Source organism: Mauremys mutica, chromosome 5, assembly GCF_020497125.1.
Source record: "Mauremys mutica isolate MM-2020 ecotype Southern chromosome 5, ASM2049712v1, whole genome shotgun sequence".
NCBI lineage: Eukaryota > Metazoa > Chordata > Testudines > Geoemydidae > Mauremys > Mauremys mutica.
The window spans coordinates 92,703,306-92,722,347 of record NC_059076.1 but is presented as its reverse complement, the minus strand read 5'-3'; the positions used below and the strand labels follow the sequence as shown (position 1 = coordinate 92,722,347).

Genomic DNA, 19,042 nt, shown 5'->3' with positions numbered 1-19,042 from the left:
TCTGCACGACTCCCAGGACCACATCCTCCACTGGCATCCAAAATCCCTTGCAGAGGGACCCTCTGTAGCACTCAGGAAGGGAATGATGAGCCTGAAGGAGTCCCAGAAACCCATGTGCCAAGGATATGCAGGAGGGATGGTGGAAGTGCCCAATATATCTCTGAGAAAGCCACTCCTCATCTAATCTGGGGCAGAGACATTGGGGCCCAGTCTTGCAATTGACTAAACGTGGGATCACCATGGGCATTTCACTGACATCCGTGTGGGGTGGTCCAGGAAGGTGCATGACGCATGCATCTCCAGGAACACCGGCCTGTACAGAAAGCTACAAGTGGGGACTTTCTTTCCAAATCAGAAGATTACAGTGGGGGATGTTGAAATGCCCATAGCGATCCTGGGAGACCTGGCGTACTACAGCCATGACTTATGAAACCTTACATGGGACACCTGGACAGCAGTAAGGAGCGGTTCAACAACAGGCTGAGTAGGTGTCAGATGACAGTTGAATGTGCCTTTGGCAGATTAAAGGTGCACTGGAGATGCCTTTATGGCAGATTAGACCTTAATGAGGACAATACTCCCATGGTCATAGCTGCATGGTGTACATTGCATAATCTCTGTGAAGCTAAGGATGAAAGGTTTGCTCAGGGGTGGAGTGTTGAGGCAGACTGTTTGGCTGCTGATTCTGAGCAGCGAGATATCAGGGCTATTAGAGGAGCCTAGAGGGGGGCAATTCGAATCAGGGAGGCTTTGAGGCAACACTTTGAAAATGAGAACCAATAATGTATATCTCTGTGATTGGTGCTTCAATTTTACATTACATGTAGTTTTCCTAGGAAGCAATGGTGACATTTGGGGCCTTACAGTCCAGTAAGCAAATGATTAAAACGCCTGTGCATGTATTGGTAGTGCCTGCAATCTCAGTTTGTAGGAAACAAATAAAGATGAGTTACCATTTAAAAACTTTGCTCTTATTGCACAAGAAACAGCACGCACAAACACACAAAGATGCTTGGTGTGACAGGAGGAACAGGGAAGGGCAGACTTTCACAGCTGTGTGTAGGTCCAGCTATCATTGTGAAAGTTGCGCGAGGAGGTGGAGTGAAGAGGAAACCGAGAAGTCCTGGAAAGTGGAAACAAATGTGCGAGTGGAGTTTGGGGGGCGGACATGAAAAAGAGTTCTGAATGTGCTGCAGGGGAGGGCGGGCACGGATTCGCTCAATCTGCAGCATTATTAAGGACTTCAGCATCTGTGTTTGCTCCTCCGTTACTTTAATCATCCACTCAGTTAACATCCTTAACAAACTCCTGATTCTCTTTTCTGTCCTGCCGTTCGGCTTCCTAGCACTCCTTGTGTTCCCTTTTCTCTGCATTGGAGCACTGCAGAACCTCCCAGAACATGTCTTCTTTGCTGTGTCTTGAGCACTTTCTTATCTGGTGGAGACACTCAGCTGGGGTGTGTGGGGTGTTCCTGAAGGCCACATCTGCTGAAGCACAAGGGACAATGCACAGAAGCAGGATTGTTAAATTCACGCGCAGCATTGAAACATTTCAGTTAAATACTCCTTTTGCAACATAACACTCACTTTCGCACTGACCCTTGGCAGGCACACATCTTTGCGAACACCCAAACCTGGTGAGTGTTGGTGGGATGGGGTGGGAGGTAGGCACTCGAAAAGAGCACCTGACAAGGGAAAAAATTCTAAAATTCTGCCACACTTTTCCACAGGCGGGGGTCATTCTAGCAGATATCTCACTGCTAAGGGTAAGCAGGGAAATGAGTGTACATCTACTCCATGCTTGTGGCTTCCACCCTGCTCTCTATGCTGCTTGCCCATGTGCCTCTTTGGTCCCTGTACAAGTGATTGCTGAATGGCGCAGGAAAGTTTCCTACAATGGGGGGAAGGAACAAAGCTGCTCTGCCATGCACCTTTGGCAAAGGATTACCGAGTACCTTCAGGAAACTTTCCTGGACATCTCTCTGGAGAATTCCCGTGAGATCTCGGTGTGCATCAACACCCTGTTCCGCCATACCAATTAGCTACACAGGGGAATGTCCAGCTCACAGAAACACAGCCAGCCTTCCACATTTCTATACCCTGAACCCACATCTCCGCACTACACAAGCCATAACCACTTACCAGGCATCTCCTTTCCTGCTTCTTGCTCACCAGAGAGCAACTGCTGAGACTGGCTAGATACCTCTGGAATGGAGAGCAGTTCCTGGCTGCCTGCCCCACCGGGCAACCCCTCCGGGAGTTCCACACCGTTGTCTAACTCCACCTCTTCATCAATAACTTCATCCTCCAGTTTAGGTCCTCTTTCTGACGCCTCCAGGCCCGCCATGGGGCTCTTGGCGATGGAGGTGCGGTTACCACCGAGGATAGCATCCAGCTCCTTATAGAACCTGCAGGTCTTAGGTGAAGCAGTGGAGTGATGGTTTGCTTCCTTGCCTTATGGTATGCTTGCCTCTACTCCTTTATCTTCACTCTGCATTGCAGCATGTCCCGATCATAGCCCTTTTCGCACAAGCCTTGAGAAATGTGCCCGTAGAGATCCCAATTCCTACTGCTCAAGCGCAGCGGTGACTGCACAGCCTCCTCTCCCCATATACTGATCAGATCCAGCAGCTCCGCAGTTGTCCGAGTGGGAGAGCGTTTGCTGCGATAACCCACCACGGTCACCTGGGAAGATGCGATGAGACCTCTCCATGCCGATCCAGCAGGAAATGGAATTTCAAAAATTCCCAGGGCTTCTAAGGGGGAGCGATGGATGGTTGTTTACCTGGATGCAGGGTGGTGGAGTTCAGACTGCTGACCAGAGTGGTCACAATGGGCATTGTGGGACACCTCCTGAAGGCCAATTAAAGTGATGAAATCAAGCGTGGTGTCTACACTGGCACTTTGTCAAGAAAAATTTAGAGGAAAAAGATGTACGTCTCTCTTCTGGGTGGTTGTATTTTGTTGCCAAAACTGGGCATTTTTCCTGACAAAAGTTGCATTGTTGTGTGTACACATTCGTTATTTTGTCAACAATTGGCAGTTTTTGTCGACAAAACTTGGTAGTGTAGACAAGGCCTATGATTCCAGCTAAGATCATCTAGGCACAAGCTGTTAGCTTTGAGGATCCTACTTTCTGTCTCCAGCAAATGGCAAACTTTCTTTTGCCACGGCTGTGAGTTACTGGAGCAAAGGGCTATACATAGTTGCTGGGGGTGTGGCAGTTTGAAGTGGTTTCCATTATATATGGGTTACAGTTTGGTTCAATGGCTCTCCTCACCCCCTCTTACACAAATTGTTTCAGCAGCCCTAAGGCTATAATCAGTTAAACATGACTTGATTTCTGTGAAAGGGATCAATTGCCAGCGGCTGATCAGGAAGTTGTTAGTGAGTTCTGACAGGGAGACAGGTTGCTACAGTGAGAGGGTCTGAGGACGAATCTGTAGGAAGTTAGAGTCACCTGGTAAGACAGACATATGTACAGTCTGGACTGTTTATTAGAACATTAGCATTTCAGAGAAAACAATACTTTGATTTAAGAAGGCTGTCTAGTCACTGGTTACTACTATCATTGCTCCCGGAGGGAACAGAAATCTAGGATCTGGATTTAAATCAGATCTGCTGAAGTAATCATGGTTGATGCACAAGAACTACAACAAAGATGTACTCTGCAAATAGGAGTCACATGATAGCCTGAGACCTAGAGGAGATGTGCTTGGTGAGACCAAGAGGAGTCTCCATTAAATAAACAAAATGGGACTAGACAAACACTGATGGCTATTTATTGGCACATCTTTAGCTTTACTAAGTACTAAATTAAAATGTATTAAGCAAACATAGGCTTTTAGCTTTTCAGCTCAGGAGGCTACAAGCAGGAAGAGTATAGCCAAGAAGCAAACGCTCTATTCCCTTATTCTTCTGATGTACATCAGATCAATCAAGGATTTTAATATTTTTTGTTGCAGTTTATATGCAGATAGAAATATCCCCTTAATTAATTTACCAAAGTAATTAATTCTCAAAAAAATTAAATTAAGAAAAATATTGGAGGAGTTCACTCAGTCTCATGTGCATCTAATCAACTCAGAAGGAAAAAACTTGACAACCTTTTTCTAATAACTTACGGTATTTAAATTTTTAGATATGCCAAGCATTTGATCTGGAAGAAATCCCAGAAGGATTTTTCATAACCTGTAACAGAACCTGTCACAGTATGTAAAGGCCCTACTTTGTTTCCAGCAAGCAAGGAGTTAATTCCTTGTTCAGACCTGACACAGAATGGAATGAGGTAGCAGGGCTAGAGTTTGAAGGCCCAATCAGACACTGAGTAAATGATATAAAAATACACCTATGAGAAGCAGAATGCTTTTGTGAAGGCAGAGTTCTACGCTCACCAGTCACAGGACTGAGTTGTAACTAAAATGGGTTGTTTCTGTATATTTTCTTGTTATGTTAAGCCATTTCGGTCTTTTGCTATACAAACCATTCTCAGGAGTGAAAAAACCTCGGGGAAGAATAACTTTTTTAAAAATTTTAAAAAGTTTGGCTATTAAGATCCCTCTCCCCTCCGAAATTAATTTTGAGGCTGACTCCTAGTGAGAAATGTGATTTTAAAGAATGCTATTTGATTTAAAAAATGTATTCTCCTTTGCAGGCAAAGGCCGGATCTGCCCAGCAACAGAGACTAGCTGTCTAAAATGAAAACAGGGAAATTGAGACAGCCATTTTAAACATACAAGACAAGACTTTGATCTAATGATCTAATATGAGATAATGTTGTTAACCTTGGAAAAATCTGACAGTTTTGTGAAAAAAAGAAAATGAATAACTTGCTTTCAATAACTTTTCTGATTTTTACTGACACACTTGAAATTTAAAAAGTCCACATTGATTCTGGTTGCACTTTCCCTGTTAAAAGTTGTCCTATCTCCCTCTCTACATCCAGATGCACAATAAACAAGGGTTTTTTGGAGGGGGGCGATTACAGCTTTTTGACAGTTTTCTTTAACACTCCCCAAGTGTGTCTTTTCTTTCTCAGGATGTCTAATAGTGTATAAAAGTTCTGTCTGCATGTGAGTGCCCATTAGTAGGGCTTTGTCTTGATTGTCTAGTGTCAACCGCTCTATGATACTTTGCGGGGGGGGGGAGCAAGCTTAGTGGAATTTCAGTGCTGTTAAACACTCATGTCTATGTTGTATGCTGCCTATATATATATATATATATATATATATATATATATAGGCAGCATACATTTTTGTATTTTATAAAAATAGTTGTATATGTATGAATATTTATATTTGTTTCTGTAAAGACTTTCCCCCCTTTTTTCACTGTGGCAGAGATATTTGATCCCATCGTATGACAGCTTCTTGCTTAAAGGAAAGTGATTTTGTGTAGCTGTAGCTCTTTTTACTAAGGAAGGAGCTCTCTTTCTAGGGCCCAATCCTGCCCAGCGCTCCCTGCAGCCTAACGCCGGTGTAGAGAAGTCCCACGCAGGCTACACCCAGGATTGACGCCGATCCAACCTGTTAATAGGCCTCCCCCCATCACCCTCAGTTTACTATGAGTGCTGGGGCTTAAATCTATGACCAAGCTGCTGGCTGGTCGTTTCTCCATGCGGCGCATTTGTAGCGTCCCCGACGCGTGCGTTAGGCGGGCTCCCTGGATACTTTCCCCCCTTCTCTAGCGTATGAAGCCAATTCCCGTTAATTTGTGTGCCCCTCTCGCTGGCACACGGCGCCATCCCCCCGCCCACCGCAGAGGCGCGGAGTTTCTGGCCCGCCTGGGCATCAGCTGAAAGGGAGGAACGGCCCAGGAACCGGTGAGACTCGGGGGCACCGAAGCCCCCCCAGCCAAGGAGCCCGAGAGAGCAGCGGGCAGCGCTCGCCTGAGCCGCCCGGGACTGGGATCCGGGAGGGGGGGGGGGCAAGGCAGAGGCGTGGCTGGAGGAGGAGCAGGTTGGGGGCGGTGGTGGCTGTGCGCTCCCGGCTCTCCCTCCCGCACTAGCGAGGTGTCCGTGCGCGCGGGAGGCTGGCGGCAGTGCTGGGAGCGAGGAGCGCAGCGCAGGGAGGGCGCAGCGGCAGCATGAAAGGCTCCTACCTGGCCTGGGAGCTGGCGGGCGCTGTGCTGCTGCTGAGCTTTCCAACAGGTGGGACTGGCCGGTGCTGGGGGGTCCGCGTTGCACGGCTCGCTGCGTGTGCAGGGGGAGACGGTGCGCTGCTCCCAGGAGCGAGCGAGTGAGGGGCGGGAGGGGGCAGTGCTCATCCAGCTTCTCCCGCTGGTACTTGGGCTGTGCAGTCGCCGGTGAGGAGCTAGCAAAGCTCTTGCTTCCAGCGCAGCGCCGGGACAGGTAGGGCTGGTAGCAGTGCAGTGCCGGGGTGCGTGGAGGCGTTGGCGGAGAATTTCTGCTCCTCTGTCTAGGGGTGCTTGAACAATTTGTGTAGTGGGGTGGGGGTGGTACTGAGAGCTATTGACCAAACTGTGAACCCAGCCCCCCTAGTTCCAGCACCCATGCCCCTGCCGGGCGAGGACAGCGTGCCTGGTTTTCTTACCCTCACTCCATTGATAAAGATCGACGAGCTCGCCGCACCAGCTGTGTTTATTGTGAAAACTCTGGCGCGGTAAGTAGGAGAAGCAGCGGCTCGCGCAAAGGACAGGTTCCTCGCATTACTTAGAGGTCCCTCCTGCTACAGCAGGGGGCCTGGTATTTGTTGCATTGCATTGACTACTGACCTGAGTTTCAGTTGCACGAACTTTGGCAAATCCTTGCATAGCTCGTCCTGCCAATGAATAGCGTGAGCGCGATTTTTGGAGACGCGTGAGCGCTCCTTGCCGCCCTCCAATGCCCAGTCTCGTTACGCGGCTGTAGCGCTTCCTGAAGTCAGGCTTGCATTGGTTTTGGAGGGGCAGCGTGGTAGCTTGATAGCTATTGCAGAGTCCGAATGGGCTACTGTGAGGGAAGCAGAAACAATCACTGCTCCCGAGCAAGGTAATATTTCCTATTCAGGCGTGCGAATCGGGCTACACTACACGCACCCTGGTATAGGTGCTTCCCACATCTAGGGAAGGAGTGTTAGTAGTTAATCCACCTTTTTGTTCTTCAGAGAACTATTATCTGTCGGTGGGGGAGGGGTCTTGCATCTGCCCGGGTTGGGTTGTTTTGGCAGTAAACCATCTCGTAATCAGTACGAAATGTCCCTGTGGTCAGATGGCTGTTAAACAACAGAAATGGTAATGAGAAATACTTTCAAGAGCAGGAGTCTGGCTTTCAGCAGCAGAGGTGAAGGTGTAAGTGAAATATAGTCTTCATGGCTGTCGCTGGTTTCATTCATTTTAGACAGATCATTTTGAGGGCACTGTTACATGGCTGAATTTAGTAGAGCATCTCCTAGTCAATGTATTTATGCATTTTGTCAGCTTGTGAGAGACAAACTTTTAATCACCTGTTCTTTCCAAGTAAGAATTCCTGTCAAGCCCTCTTTTAAAGGAGGCTTTCTAGTTCTTGCACTGGCTTGTAGATTTTTAGGTCATTTCACTCACGCTGTGCCTAGTGAACTGGAGAACTGAGTTGATGGTAGGGATGGACAGCAACTATGCATGCTTGTCATGTCATTGTCATTCTAATTTATTGCCCTCTCTTGTTTGGACAGGTCACTCAGACTCAGGCACTTAGCAATTCTTATCACCTTTATGCCGAATTTTACCTTACTCTGCAGGTAGTCCTGCTGAAATAAATGGGACAACTTGCAGTAGAACTAAGGGAACTCAACATGAAAAAGGTGGCAGAATCAGTCTCAGCTAGCATATGTGTGAAATCTGAGCAGTTGCCATCATCCGGATTTAGATTGTATAGGTCAGGCAATGTCAAACCCAACTCACGCTACCGATGACAATCTGTCAGTGCAGTAACTGTGATATATCAGGCTGACAAATTCAGGATTTCCCCATCAAAATATTTAATAAAAGATGTGTAGGGGAGAAACCATCAGATGTTCTCGGTGGCCTAAAATCATCCCTTGGATAACTCTAATGATTTAAAGGAGTTGCACCAGGGATGAATTCAGCTCTCTGTTGGAATCAGAATTGGAAACTGACAACTTAAAACAATTAATTTCTCCCTCCCTTATCTTATTTGAAGCTAAAGTCTGGAGGGAAGCAGTGCATGGTGACAGAAAATGAAAGGTGGCTGAACTTGCTCTCCCAATTCTTGAAAGTGGGGTCTTGCAAATAACCCTCTCTGGCCCAATGGTTCTTTAATTTATCCACAGTGGAACAGCCGAGAGAGAGACACTCTAGCCTGGTGGTTAGCACACTGGGAGCAACCATCCCCTTCCTCCATTGAATTTTGTAATTATTTAGCCACACTGGAACAGCTTCAACAGGATTGAGTGAGGGAGCCCCATATCATAGTCTCCCATAGCTCAGCGGTTAGGGCACTCACTTGAAGTAGCAGATCCCTTCCCATGGGGAATGTGAACCAGGGGTCTCCCACATCCCAGGTGAGTACCCTAACCACTGGGCTAAAAGTTATTATGAGGGAGGTTGTCCTCCTCCTGCCCTTCTTCCCCCTTGCCCCACCAGCTTCTTGCAAAAAATGGCATAGGGGTGCAGCTGGGGGCTTGTCTACACTTACAGTGCTGCAGCTGCACCTGTGCAGCTGTGCCACTTAGGGCTTGTCTATACTACCCACCGGATTGGTGGGCAGTGATCGATCCAGCAGGGGTCAATTTATCGCCTCTAGTCTAGACGTGATAAATTAACCACTGAGCGCTCTCCCGTCGACTCTGGTACTCCACCAGAGCGAGAGGCGCAGGTGGAGTCGACGGGAGAGCGTCAGGAGTTGACTCACTGCAGTGAAGACACCACGGTGAGTAGATCTAAGTACGTGAATAACGTAGCTGAAGTTGCGTAACTTAGATCGACTCTCCCCCTCCCCCCAAGTGTAGACCAGGCCTTAGTGAAGCTTCTCCCATCAGCATAGGGGTGGTAGCTATGTTGACAGGAGAAGCCACACTCCTGAGCGACATAGTTATATTGACACAAATTTGTAGTGTAGACCAAGCCTGAGAATCCCAAGTGGCCAGAGCAGCCCAGACAGGTGCCTGTCTCTGAGAAGGCGGGGCTTAGCATAAGCCATTGGCTTGCTATCTCCCATTGGCTAGTTTAGGCAAGGCATCACCTAGCAAGCTGGCTTTTGTGAATTGCATTCTAAGGTGCCTGTCTCTCCTCATGCATTGTATAGGGTGCATGGGTGCCAAACTCAGGCTCTGAGTCCCAATGATTTTCTAGGGACTTAAAAGTTAGGTGTGGTGAAGCTGAGCATGGCCTCGCCTCAGTTTCTAGCCCATATTTATTTACATTTATAAAATACCAGTTCAGTGCTCTAGTTCTGTACAGAAATTACATGGGTCAAAAGGGCCACAAAACCAACAACAAACAATCCCTCCCACAAGAGGTTACTCTCCAAACTTCTTGTAAGCATATACAAGATTATTATATTTAACTTCCCCTGATGTCTACTAACCTCCAGATAACATTTCTGACCCCAGCCCCTTAAGTAGTCTTCTGGTTGTCTGTGACCTTCAGGTCAGCTTTTCGTTTCCTCAGGAAAAGCCTGGGAAAACAGGTCAGCCTTGCAACATGTCCTGAAGGTCACCAAATCCAGGCTCTTGTGTCAAGGAGTAGAAGGTGCAGGGGAGATTATTTTTTTCTCTTGATTACTTACTTGATTAGATTCAGACACATTTTCTGGTGTTATTTGCTTTGAATGGCACCTTAGATGAATTTACTGATATTGATGAGAAGCGAATTGTGAATGAGAATTAATGAATTAGAATGGGATGAGAAGTGAATAGTATGTAAGACTCACTATGGTAAAAATGTTTGTCTTTGGGTGTCTGTTTATGTGTATGTGTGGGTGTATGTGGGTGTCTGTGTTTTATATCACACTTAATTTCTTTGTCAGATAGTCGAGTTTCTCTCCTCCCCTGCCTCTCCCTCACTTTTGCAAAAAGAGAATGAGTTAGTACAAAACTAAACTTTAATATGGTTTCTCCTGTGAAATTAAGCCATTCATGTCTTCAGCCCCCTCACTTCACTGCTGGTATTTTGTGCTCTTTCCCTGTCCTTGTGTTTTCTGCATCTCAGTTTATTGCCATCTTCTCCCCTTTGACTTTTTTTTTGTTAGTTCATACACTCTTTTTGTGGGATGTTCTTTTAGAATCTTCAGACTTCCCCCCCCGGCGCGACTTGGACTCAACACTGCAACACCTTCTGTTTAGGTGCCCAGTAGAATTCACAGCCCTGAGTTAGGCACCCTGTACAATACATGACACAGTTAAGCATCTAAGAACGGGAGCCACAAAAATCAGCAAGCTGAACAGGGTACCACCTACACTAACCAATGGGAAATGCCAAGGAGAGAGGGGGTTCATAAGCCCTGTCCCTCAGGTGCTTATGTCTTAGCAGGTGGGAAGTGCCTCTCTCTGCTCAGGATTCACAGCTATGAACCCTCTTCTGAAATTAGGCATCTAAACTTTCTCTTTAAAAGTATTGAGGAGGTGGTGGCACCTTGCCTTATAACTTTTATCCCTGTGGTTAGGGCATTCACCCAGAATGTGGAATACCTAGGCTCAATTCCTGCCTCTGCGGGAGTTGAGACTTGAACGTGTGTTTTCTGCCTCCCAAGAGAGTGCCCTAACCACAAAGCTGTGGAAAAGAGTGAGAATGAGTCTATAGCCCAGTGGTTATGGTAATCACCATGTGAGAGACCCAGGTTCCAGCCCTCCTGCTTCTGTGCATATTTTATTATTTATATGCAGCGGAACAATTTCAACAGGAGAGAATGAGAGACACCAGCCTCAGAATACCCCACAGCCCAGTGGTGAGGGCCCTCTTCTGGGAGGGGATGACTCCAATTCTTGTCCTTTCTCCATATCAGGTCAGGTGGGAAATTGAACCAGGTCTCCCACATCCTGGATGAATGCCTGACCACTGGGCTAAAAGTTATAAACAGGCCTGGAACTGTCACATCCTCCACTGTTTTGTGTAAGGCCTGATCGTTTTACTCTGACAGTGTCCACAGGTTTTCCCCACAGGGAAGGTGAGCAAGGCCAGCTTCAGGATTGCACTGAGGCTTAGGCATGAGTTAGGCATCCACCTGAGGAGACTGCACAGTGCACATGGTCACTGGCAGATTTTTGTAGATGCCTAGGGGACTTTACCAGAGAAAATTTAGGCACTTAGGGACTTTAGATGCCTGCAGCCGTGAGTAGGGTGTTTGAGGATCTACATTTTGGCACCTAAAGTGGAAGTTAGGTGCCAAAAATCCCTTTGTGGATCTAGCCCTTTTTTGTTATTCTTCCCACGCTCCCTGAAAATCCTCTCATCCCATTCACTCTGCTGCTATGTTTTGGCATGGTTCCTTTCAGAGCCCATCAACACTCTTATTCAGACACTAAACAATAATATAAGGTGTGCCCTCTGCCTGGAAGGATGCGTGTCCATCTCCATTATGTTCCCAACGCCTGCCAGCCCTGGGGGAGAGAGTCTGAGCTTACTAAAAATTCAGATGGACTGTTGCTAAGATATTTGTTTGGCCCCTCAACCCATTTGATTCCCTAACCCTCCATTTCTGTGTTTGTTTTACCTCCATCTCCCAGCAATTCTGTTTGCGTTTCCCTCCCTTCCTTACAGCAGTGAGTATAGGTATGAGTCTCCTGCGCATATCGGTTGCCTGAAGCGCTGCCAGGAGCAGAATGGAAATGTCAAGGATTGTGCAATACTACTCTTTTCCTGCCAGAGTCACTGGGAAACTGCTGTGATCACATGCCTACATTTGATTCCCCTAGGATTTACTCCATTGCTGCATAACAGAGAATGAGCAGGGTTTGGGAAGAAGCAGGATTTATATTCAAATCCAATTTAAATACTATTGATACAAATTGGTGACATTTCTATGTGCTATTTTTCTAACGCAGTGCCACTGTTATTGACATAAATTACTCCAACTCTTAACACAATTAGACTATGGTGAATCTTCACATACTTTTCATTTTATGTTAGTAACTTCTTATAAATTGTATTGTTTCAACAATATTTCCTGCTCTTATGTAGATCAGAGGGGTTACCCCTTTACAAAGAGTGGTATAGGTATTACTCAGTTTTACAGATGGAGAAACTGAGGCAGAAAGGTTGTGACTTGACGTAGGTTGAACAGTAAGCCGGGGCAAAGCCTGGAATAGATGTCTAGGAATCAAGTATCAGAGGGGTAACCGTGTTAGTCTGGATCTGTAAAAAGCAACAAAGAGTCCTGGGGCACCTTAAAGACTAACAGATGTATTGGAGAATAAGCTTTCGTGGGTGAATATCCACTTCATCAGATGCAGACATGCGTCTGACGAAGTGGGTATTCACCCATGAAAGCTTATGCTCCAATACATCTGTTAGTATTTAAGGTGCCACAGGACTCTTTGTTACTTCTAGGAACGAAATCCTAGCCCCATCAAATGGAAGAATTGAAACCTAGCTTGACTTCCAGTTCTCTTCTGTGGCCTAATGCTGCCTCTATATTCTGTATATTCTATTGTTTAATTTAATACAGTGTATACATTTGTTGTAATTACTGTATAACTCTTGGTAGATTCAAAATATTTTAAATATTTTGTAACAAATCTATCATTCAGTTAGACTAAACATAAAATGCTATGTATTATTATTTTGAAGAAAAGTTTCTTTGCGCCCTGAGTTTTCAGTAAATAATCTGAAAAAATCTTAAGGTAAGAAATCTGGAAAAAACCAAGAACTTCAAAGCATCAAAGAGGCTCCACAACATATTTATATACAATACATGACAGAAGATCTATTATGATATTAGTCTGGTAAGGAGAGACAGTAGTTGGTCAAGGTTAAGCCACTTTTGGGCTGTCCTGCGCTCTTCACTGATGAAGGTAAATGCATGAGAGATGAAGCCATTGCACATTATTTTTCTCAATGTATATATGCACATGTTATTTTACAGATGTTGTTTTTCTTTTTAGTGTAGTACAAACATCTTCCAGGATTTTGACTCACTTCCTCAAGTCTTTCAGCTGTTTAAAAAAGGACAACAGGAAATGAGTTCTAATATCCTGAAAATAATTTTTACTTTAAGTAGTCTTCAGTGTGGCACAATTTTTCATTTTATGTATAGATCTTTGCCTTGTTTCTGCCCATTAGTGTTTAGGGTGACCAGACAGCAAATGTGAAAAATCGGGACAGGGTGTGTGTGTGTGCGGGGGGGAGGGTAATAGGAGCCTATATAAGAAAAAGACCCAAAAATCAGGACTGTCCTTATAAAATCAGGACATCTGGTTACCCTATTAGTGTTTTACCTGATTCCCTCACCTCCCAAAATTGTTGTTCTGTTCCTCAGTGTTCAGATTATTGTTCAGTTTATGGCAAAAGCTGAATTGCAGCTGAAGGTGAAAACCCAGTCTTCTGTTTAAACCTTTCTCTCATTCCAAAGCTTTTGCTCATTATTTAAAATCAAACTCTGACAAGAATGCACAGTACTAGTTAGAAAACTGATTAAAACAACTCTTTTGCTTTGCTATTTTTACTGTTGGGGTATTTTGTTTTATTTATGAATTTTAAGAGACTGAAAGGGTGTTCAAAAGGGCACATAGGCACCTAACTGCTATGAAAAGCCAATTCTGCAAACAATCATGCATGTGCTTAACTTTACATATGAGTAGTCTCATTGGCTTGGGATCTGACACTGGAAACTGAAATGTATTGTTTGCTCACTGGCTAAGATTGCTGCAGTTTGTGATAAAAGCATAAAAGAGTAGTGTAAACATCTGTGTTTGAAGAGTGAATGTGACGTTTTCAGGGTTACAATAATTAGAAGGTACAGTAAATGTTAATCTTTTAGTGGATTTATTCTTTGCTATTTTGATGGATTACTCCAAAAAGTAGGTTACCCAATAAATGTTTTGGTTTTGATCTTTTCTAATGCAGATACACAATAAATAACTCTGTACTGCTTTTCACAAATCACCTAAGGGCAACTTAACTAAAATTAAGCACTACTTAATAACATAATCAACCACACATTTCTGTAGTTTTGCATTTGAAAACATCAAGTGATTAGCATTTGAAATCTGAGCCAACAGCTGAGTACAGAATCATGAAATAGAACTACTAAATACTTGATACTGGGAAAACTTCAGTGGACAAATGGGATAACTGCAGTGATAGATATCAGTGGTGAAGGGAACATAGGTTGATGATGCACAAGCTTACGAAGATAAAGCTAACTTGTGTTTGTTTTTGAGAGCTTTGTAAGTGAAATTTGAGAATTTAGATTTGAATCAGATAGCTTGTTACTTTCCACATTAGTGCTTATTGGAAGCATGACAAATGAGTTACAATGGTTGGGCAAAGAGATGACAAAGGTGTTTTTTGACAACCATTTCCTTCTGTTTTCTGTTGGTAGTAGTCTCAACCTGGCAGTGTTCCACATATGGTGAACTGGTGTATTCCTCATGGCATATAGTGGACTGTTAACAAGTGAAAGGCCTGATACAAATGCTGAGTTGAAGAACCTGAGCTGGATGGTTTTAAAGAGGAACTTCACTAGTAATCTCCTGTCATTCAGAAAACTAAGGAGTTGTAAGGGAAAAAGCTCCAAATTAACTGTAAAACACTCAGAAACAAATCTTGTTTTGCCTATTGCCAACCTTAAACATTCAAAAATCATATCTACAGCCCAAATCATGATATTGCCTTATAAATACTTTAAAAAAATGCATTTTGAGTTTTCTATTTTTCTGGTTTCTGAGATTCTAGGGTGCCATTGGTAATATTCTCAAGTTTTCCTCTGAAGGCTAGAAACTTGCAAATGTTCTTAATGAAAGCCAAAACTCACATTCACATGACCCCAGGAGGTGGGGCTGTTTTTTTATTTTTTTTAAAAACCCAAATATCGCAAGACTCATAAATATTCAGAAAGTAGGCAACACTGCGTTTTGACTGCTTGCAGTATGACTATTTGGCTTAAAGGGAATTGGATAGGAAGGACAAAACTGTTGTTAAACCCAGGAAGCTGGCTAGCAAGGCAACACAGATGTGGAATAGAAGTGTTCTTTTGATGGTTGGAAAGGCATAATTTTTTAACTTAGAAATGTCACATTGACTTCAGCAAAATTAATGTTTCTTCCTCATAGGGTGATAGGCTTTTTTATTTTATTTTATTTTATTTTATTTATTTATTTGTAGCACAGACTCTCAAGGCTTCCTATTCCATAGCACTTCTAACTTCCAGGTATTGTACAATGCATTGCTAATTTTTTCTTTAATTCTGATATGCTCACAGCTATGTTAATATTATATTGAAAGACTGTGTTACAGCGCAATAAAAAGAGGACAAATTGAGGGAATAAAAATAGCTGTACACTTTCAAGTGCCACCCATAAAGCACACTCCATTCCTGCAAGATGCCAACATGGGATGCTACTTACACTGGACCAACTGTATTAATTCAAATTGCAATTGTGTCAGGAAGCCCTCCTTGTGCATATCCATGACTCTCTTCTGAAGTACTGGGAAACTTGAAGTTTCCCTCCTCCTAGACCAAAACCCATCCCTCCTGCTTGAAGACAAGGAGCACTGGCCTGAGCAAGAGGGATGACCTAGGTTGCCTATAGTCCAGAAGTAGAGTGGGCTGCCACTACTTCAGAACCTTGCTTAACAGAGGACTGTGTGTGTAGTCGGGGGGCTCCTGCTACCAACCCAGTAGGGTTCTTTACTGAGATGGGACATGTACACACAAAACACAGGATCCTTTGCTGGATGGGTGGGGTTACGGTCTTCCTCTTTCTGGGTTGGACTACAGCCTCCCTGAAGACAAAGCAGTGTGCCGGAGAAAAGGAGGGAGGTCTCAGCCTCCCTGAAGAGGAGCAACAGTGGGTCCTCTGGCCCCATCTTTACAGCAGACAGATCTCGTGGCCTCTTCTGCTACCACCATTCCAAGCAGGAGGTGGGGCCATGGAGGGGATGGCCTGTATGGGATGTGCATAGGATCCCAGATTGTATGCAGAGCTGGACTAGGGAAGTGTAGTACACAAAATATATACACTGTGTAGACTACCAGCTCGAGGGGGCTTGCAGATGTGTGGTAAAATTGGGATTGAGCCATGAGCTAATGAAACAAACTGTTGATTACAAAAAAAGCACAGCCTTTGACTACGTGACATTAAGCAAATATAAATGGTGACTCTCTCACAAAGAGATCTCTTCAAAGACTGTCTAAAATTTATTTGCATTCATGTTTGGCTACATTTGCTTTTTGAATACAAGGGCCAGATTCGGAACTGTTTACACCAGTGTAAATCCATAGTAACTCCTTTGAATAAATGAAGCTACACTGGAGTAAGTAGAGGTCAGAATCTGTTTCACTGCCTTTTTAATTTTGCCAAAGATGAAAATACCTCTAGTTAGATAGCACAAAATTAGGTGTGTTTATAAGTGGATGGACAAGTAGATGCAAAAATAAACAAGTAATAAATACTGACTAATTAGATTCCTACCATTTCTTGTGCAAAACATATCACCCACTTCTATCACATGGCACTTTCTATGGGCAACTACCTACAATCAATTCTGCATAAGCAATTAAACTGTGCATAGAAAAATAAATCTCTTAGAGGACTGTGTTAATATTTTAGGAAAGTAAAGACAACCTGGCAGGCAATTTATATAAATGACTTATTTGTAGTATATGCTGACATCCAAGATAAAAGTTAAAATGTGAGGTTTAGTTATTATATTTCCTTGTCAAAAGTCGCCTAGGAAGAAATATGACAGATTGTCAGAAATGCATCTGACTCACTATCTGTATGACACTTCCAAAACCAAATTTTATACAGATTTTACAGAATTCTAGAACGACTACATGAAGCAGGTTTTGCTAACCATGGTAAATTCTGGAGATGCTGCCAACCAGCAGTTAATCTGCCCTACATAATGTTTCCTGGCCACAAATCATAAAAATATATACTGGAGCAATATGTACAAAGGCATTTCTATAGACCTAAGTACAATGAGATGCCCCTCTTAAAAATATGTATACACGAGTTGGTAGAAGAGTTTAGTCTTAGAGTGAACACCAAGAAATGGGTAACAACATCTCAAATCTTAGCAAAGCTTATGCAATATTTAGAAAATGGAAATATATATTAAGAGTATTCAGAACTATATAAAAATTTTCAAACACAGATGCAATGAAGAAAATTAGTTTACATGGGCAATTAAATGCGGAAACAAACAAAAACTTGGTTTCATATGGATGCATTATATGCAAGTGTGATGTCTTTTCATAATGTTGTAATGGAGCCATGTAAATATCTTAGATAGGTCATGACTAAAACAACATTTTGTAATCAATATACACTAATCTCATGATTCTGTGGCTGGGTCTTTCTTGTGTCAATTTTTTATTCATTGCTGTAATTTTGTTGAAAAAATTAATACAAAATAAAGTATGTAGAGAGAGTAAAAAGCTTTGGTCCTCTAATGCGGTATTTAATGTGGTCCAATGTAAGAGTAACATAATTATACCATTATTGTTATCTTTTTCCCCTCTGAAGGAGCTGCATAGATGACTACCGGTGCACCTTTAATGAAATTGCTACCATTTAATAAAGTTGCTGCCAGGGCTTGAAATAATAATCATTCACATTGCCAAAAGTCCTATGTTTCCTTCCTTAATTGAGCTTTTTCCAAATAACCATTGATTCAAATTGCAATCCGAGGGGGAAAAACTACATGCTCCAAGTTTTCTCACTTGCCTTTGCTGAAACTATCTTTTCACAAAAATCCAGAAAGCAACATTTTGAGCTTGTGCTCATTACAAGAAATATTCTTTTAAAATGGAAACAGAAGGAAAAGATAATGTACTTTTTAAAGTAAATGTCACCAAAAAAGAGTGAGAGGAGATTGAAAATCCATTAAGCAAATTGACCAGCAAATGTCGTGATGAATGAAAAACAGAATTTGAATAAACTAATTTTGTCCATTAACATGCTTCTCAATCCATTTTAATTGTTCTGTCTTAATTATTTTGTATTTTGTTTATTTAAATGTATAATGGCTGCAAAAAATAACTATTGGAGCAATTAGTTGATTAGCAATTTAGAAAACTAGAGTAAAAAGAAAACAATACATTAGAAGGTAATGTCATTCTAGAGGACATGTAAAATATCAAATTTTACATGTGTTACTGCAAGCAACTATTTTATTTGGATGAATGCATGTTTATATTCACCACAGACCTGTACTCTATGGTTGTCCATTTACATTGTTTTAAGTTTGGACATTCTTTCTAATCAGATTAAGTCCAGTTGTGCATCAGGATTAATTCTGTTTAACACAGCATCATTGAAAGCTTGCTACCACAAAATCTCCATTCATTGTTGTATAAGACTGCTGTGTGTACCTAGAGTGCTTTGTTGCTATTGTAATTATTGAGACTGCTCAGTGCTGGAGGATACCATACCCCAGTAGCCTGCTAGGTGTACTGCAACTCAGGAGAAGCAATGCAGGTACTTCAGCAGCGAGGCATTGTAGGCAGTCTAACTGAGAGTTAAGACTTCTCAGGCCTGGGGTGCCCTCTCCAGTCCAGTCTCTATACAAGCAAACAAGAGCTTGCAGGTTTCCAGGCCAGGCTCGTTTAGTGTCTCTCACTGGGGAACCCTACGCACTGGCTCCCTACCCAGTTGCTGCTGCTCTGCACTCTCATAAGTCTTGCACAGACCTGCACTCAGCTGTAATGTCTGGCAGTCACAGCCTGTTCCCCCATGGAAGCTCTGCATGCAGTTACTGCGATTCTGCTCTGCATCCAGCTTCTCTGTAGTTCCTGGCTTGCTACACAGCCACTGCTTTCCAACAGGGCCCAGCCACATCATTGGAGCACTGGGTTGGGGTTTTTACCAGTAATACCTTAATTCTTGTCACCATCATCGCCTTTCATTGTGTTCCTATTCAGTGTGTTAGGTTTGGAAGTT

At 43.4% G+C, this 19,042-nt stretch overlaps 1 protein-coding gene across 1 annotated transcript in view; it reads left to right on the top strand.

Moving 5' to 3' along the window:
* The first annotated feature begins 6,063 nt into the window (after positions 1-6,063).
* The window catches only part of KIT (KIT proto-oncogene, receptor tyrosine kinase), a 72,548-nt gene continuing 59,569 nt past the window's right edge, over positions 6,064-19,042 (top strand). Inside the window, exon 1 of the mRNA XM_045019873.1 lies at positions 6,064-6,147. Coding sequence (XP_044875808.1) covers positions 6,084-6,147 — 64 coding nt within the window. The 5' untranslated portion in view covers positions 6,064-6,083. The remainder of the gene's footprint in view (positions 6,148-19,042) is intronic.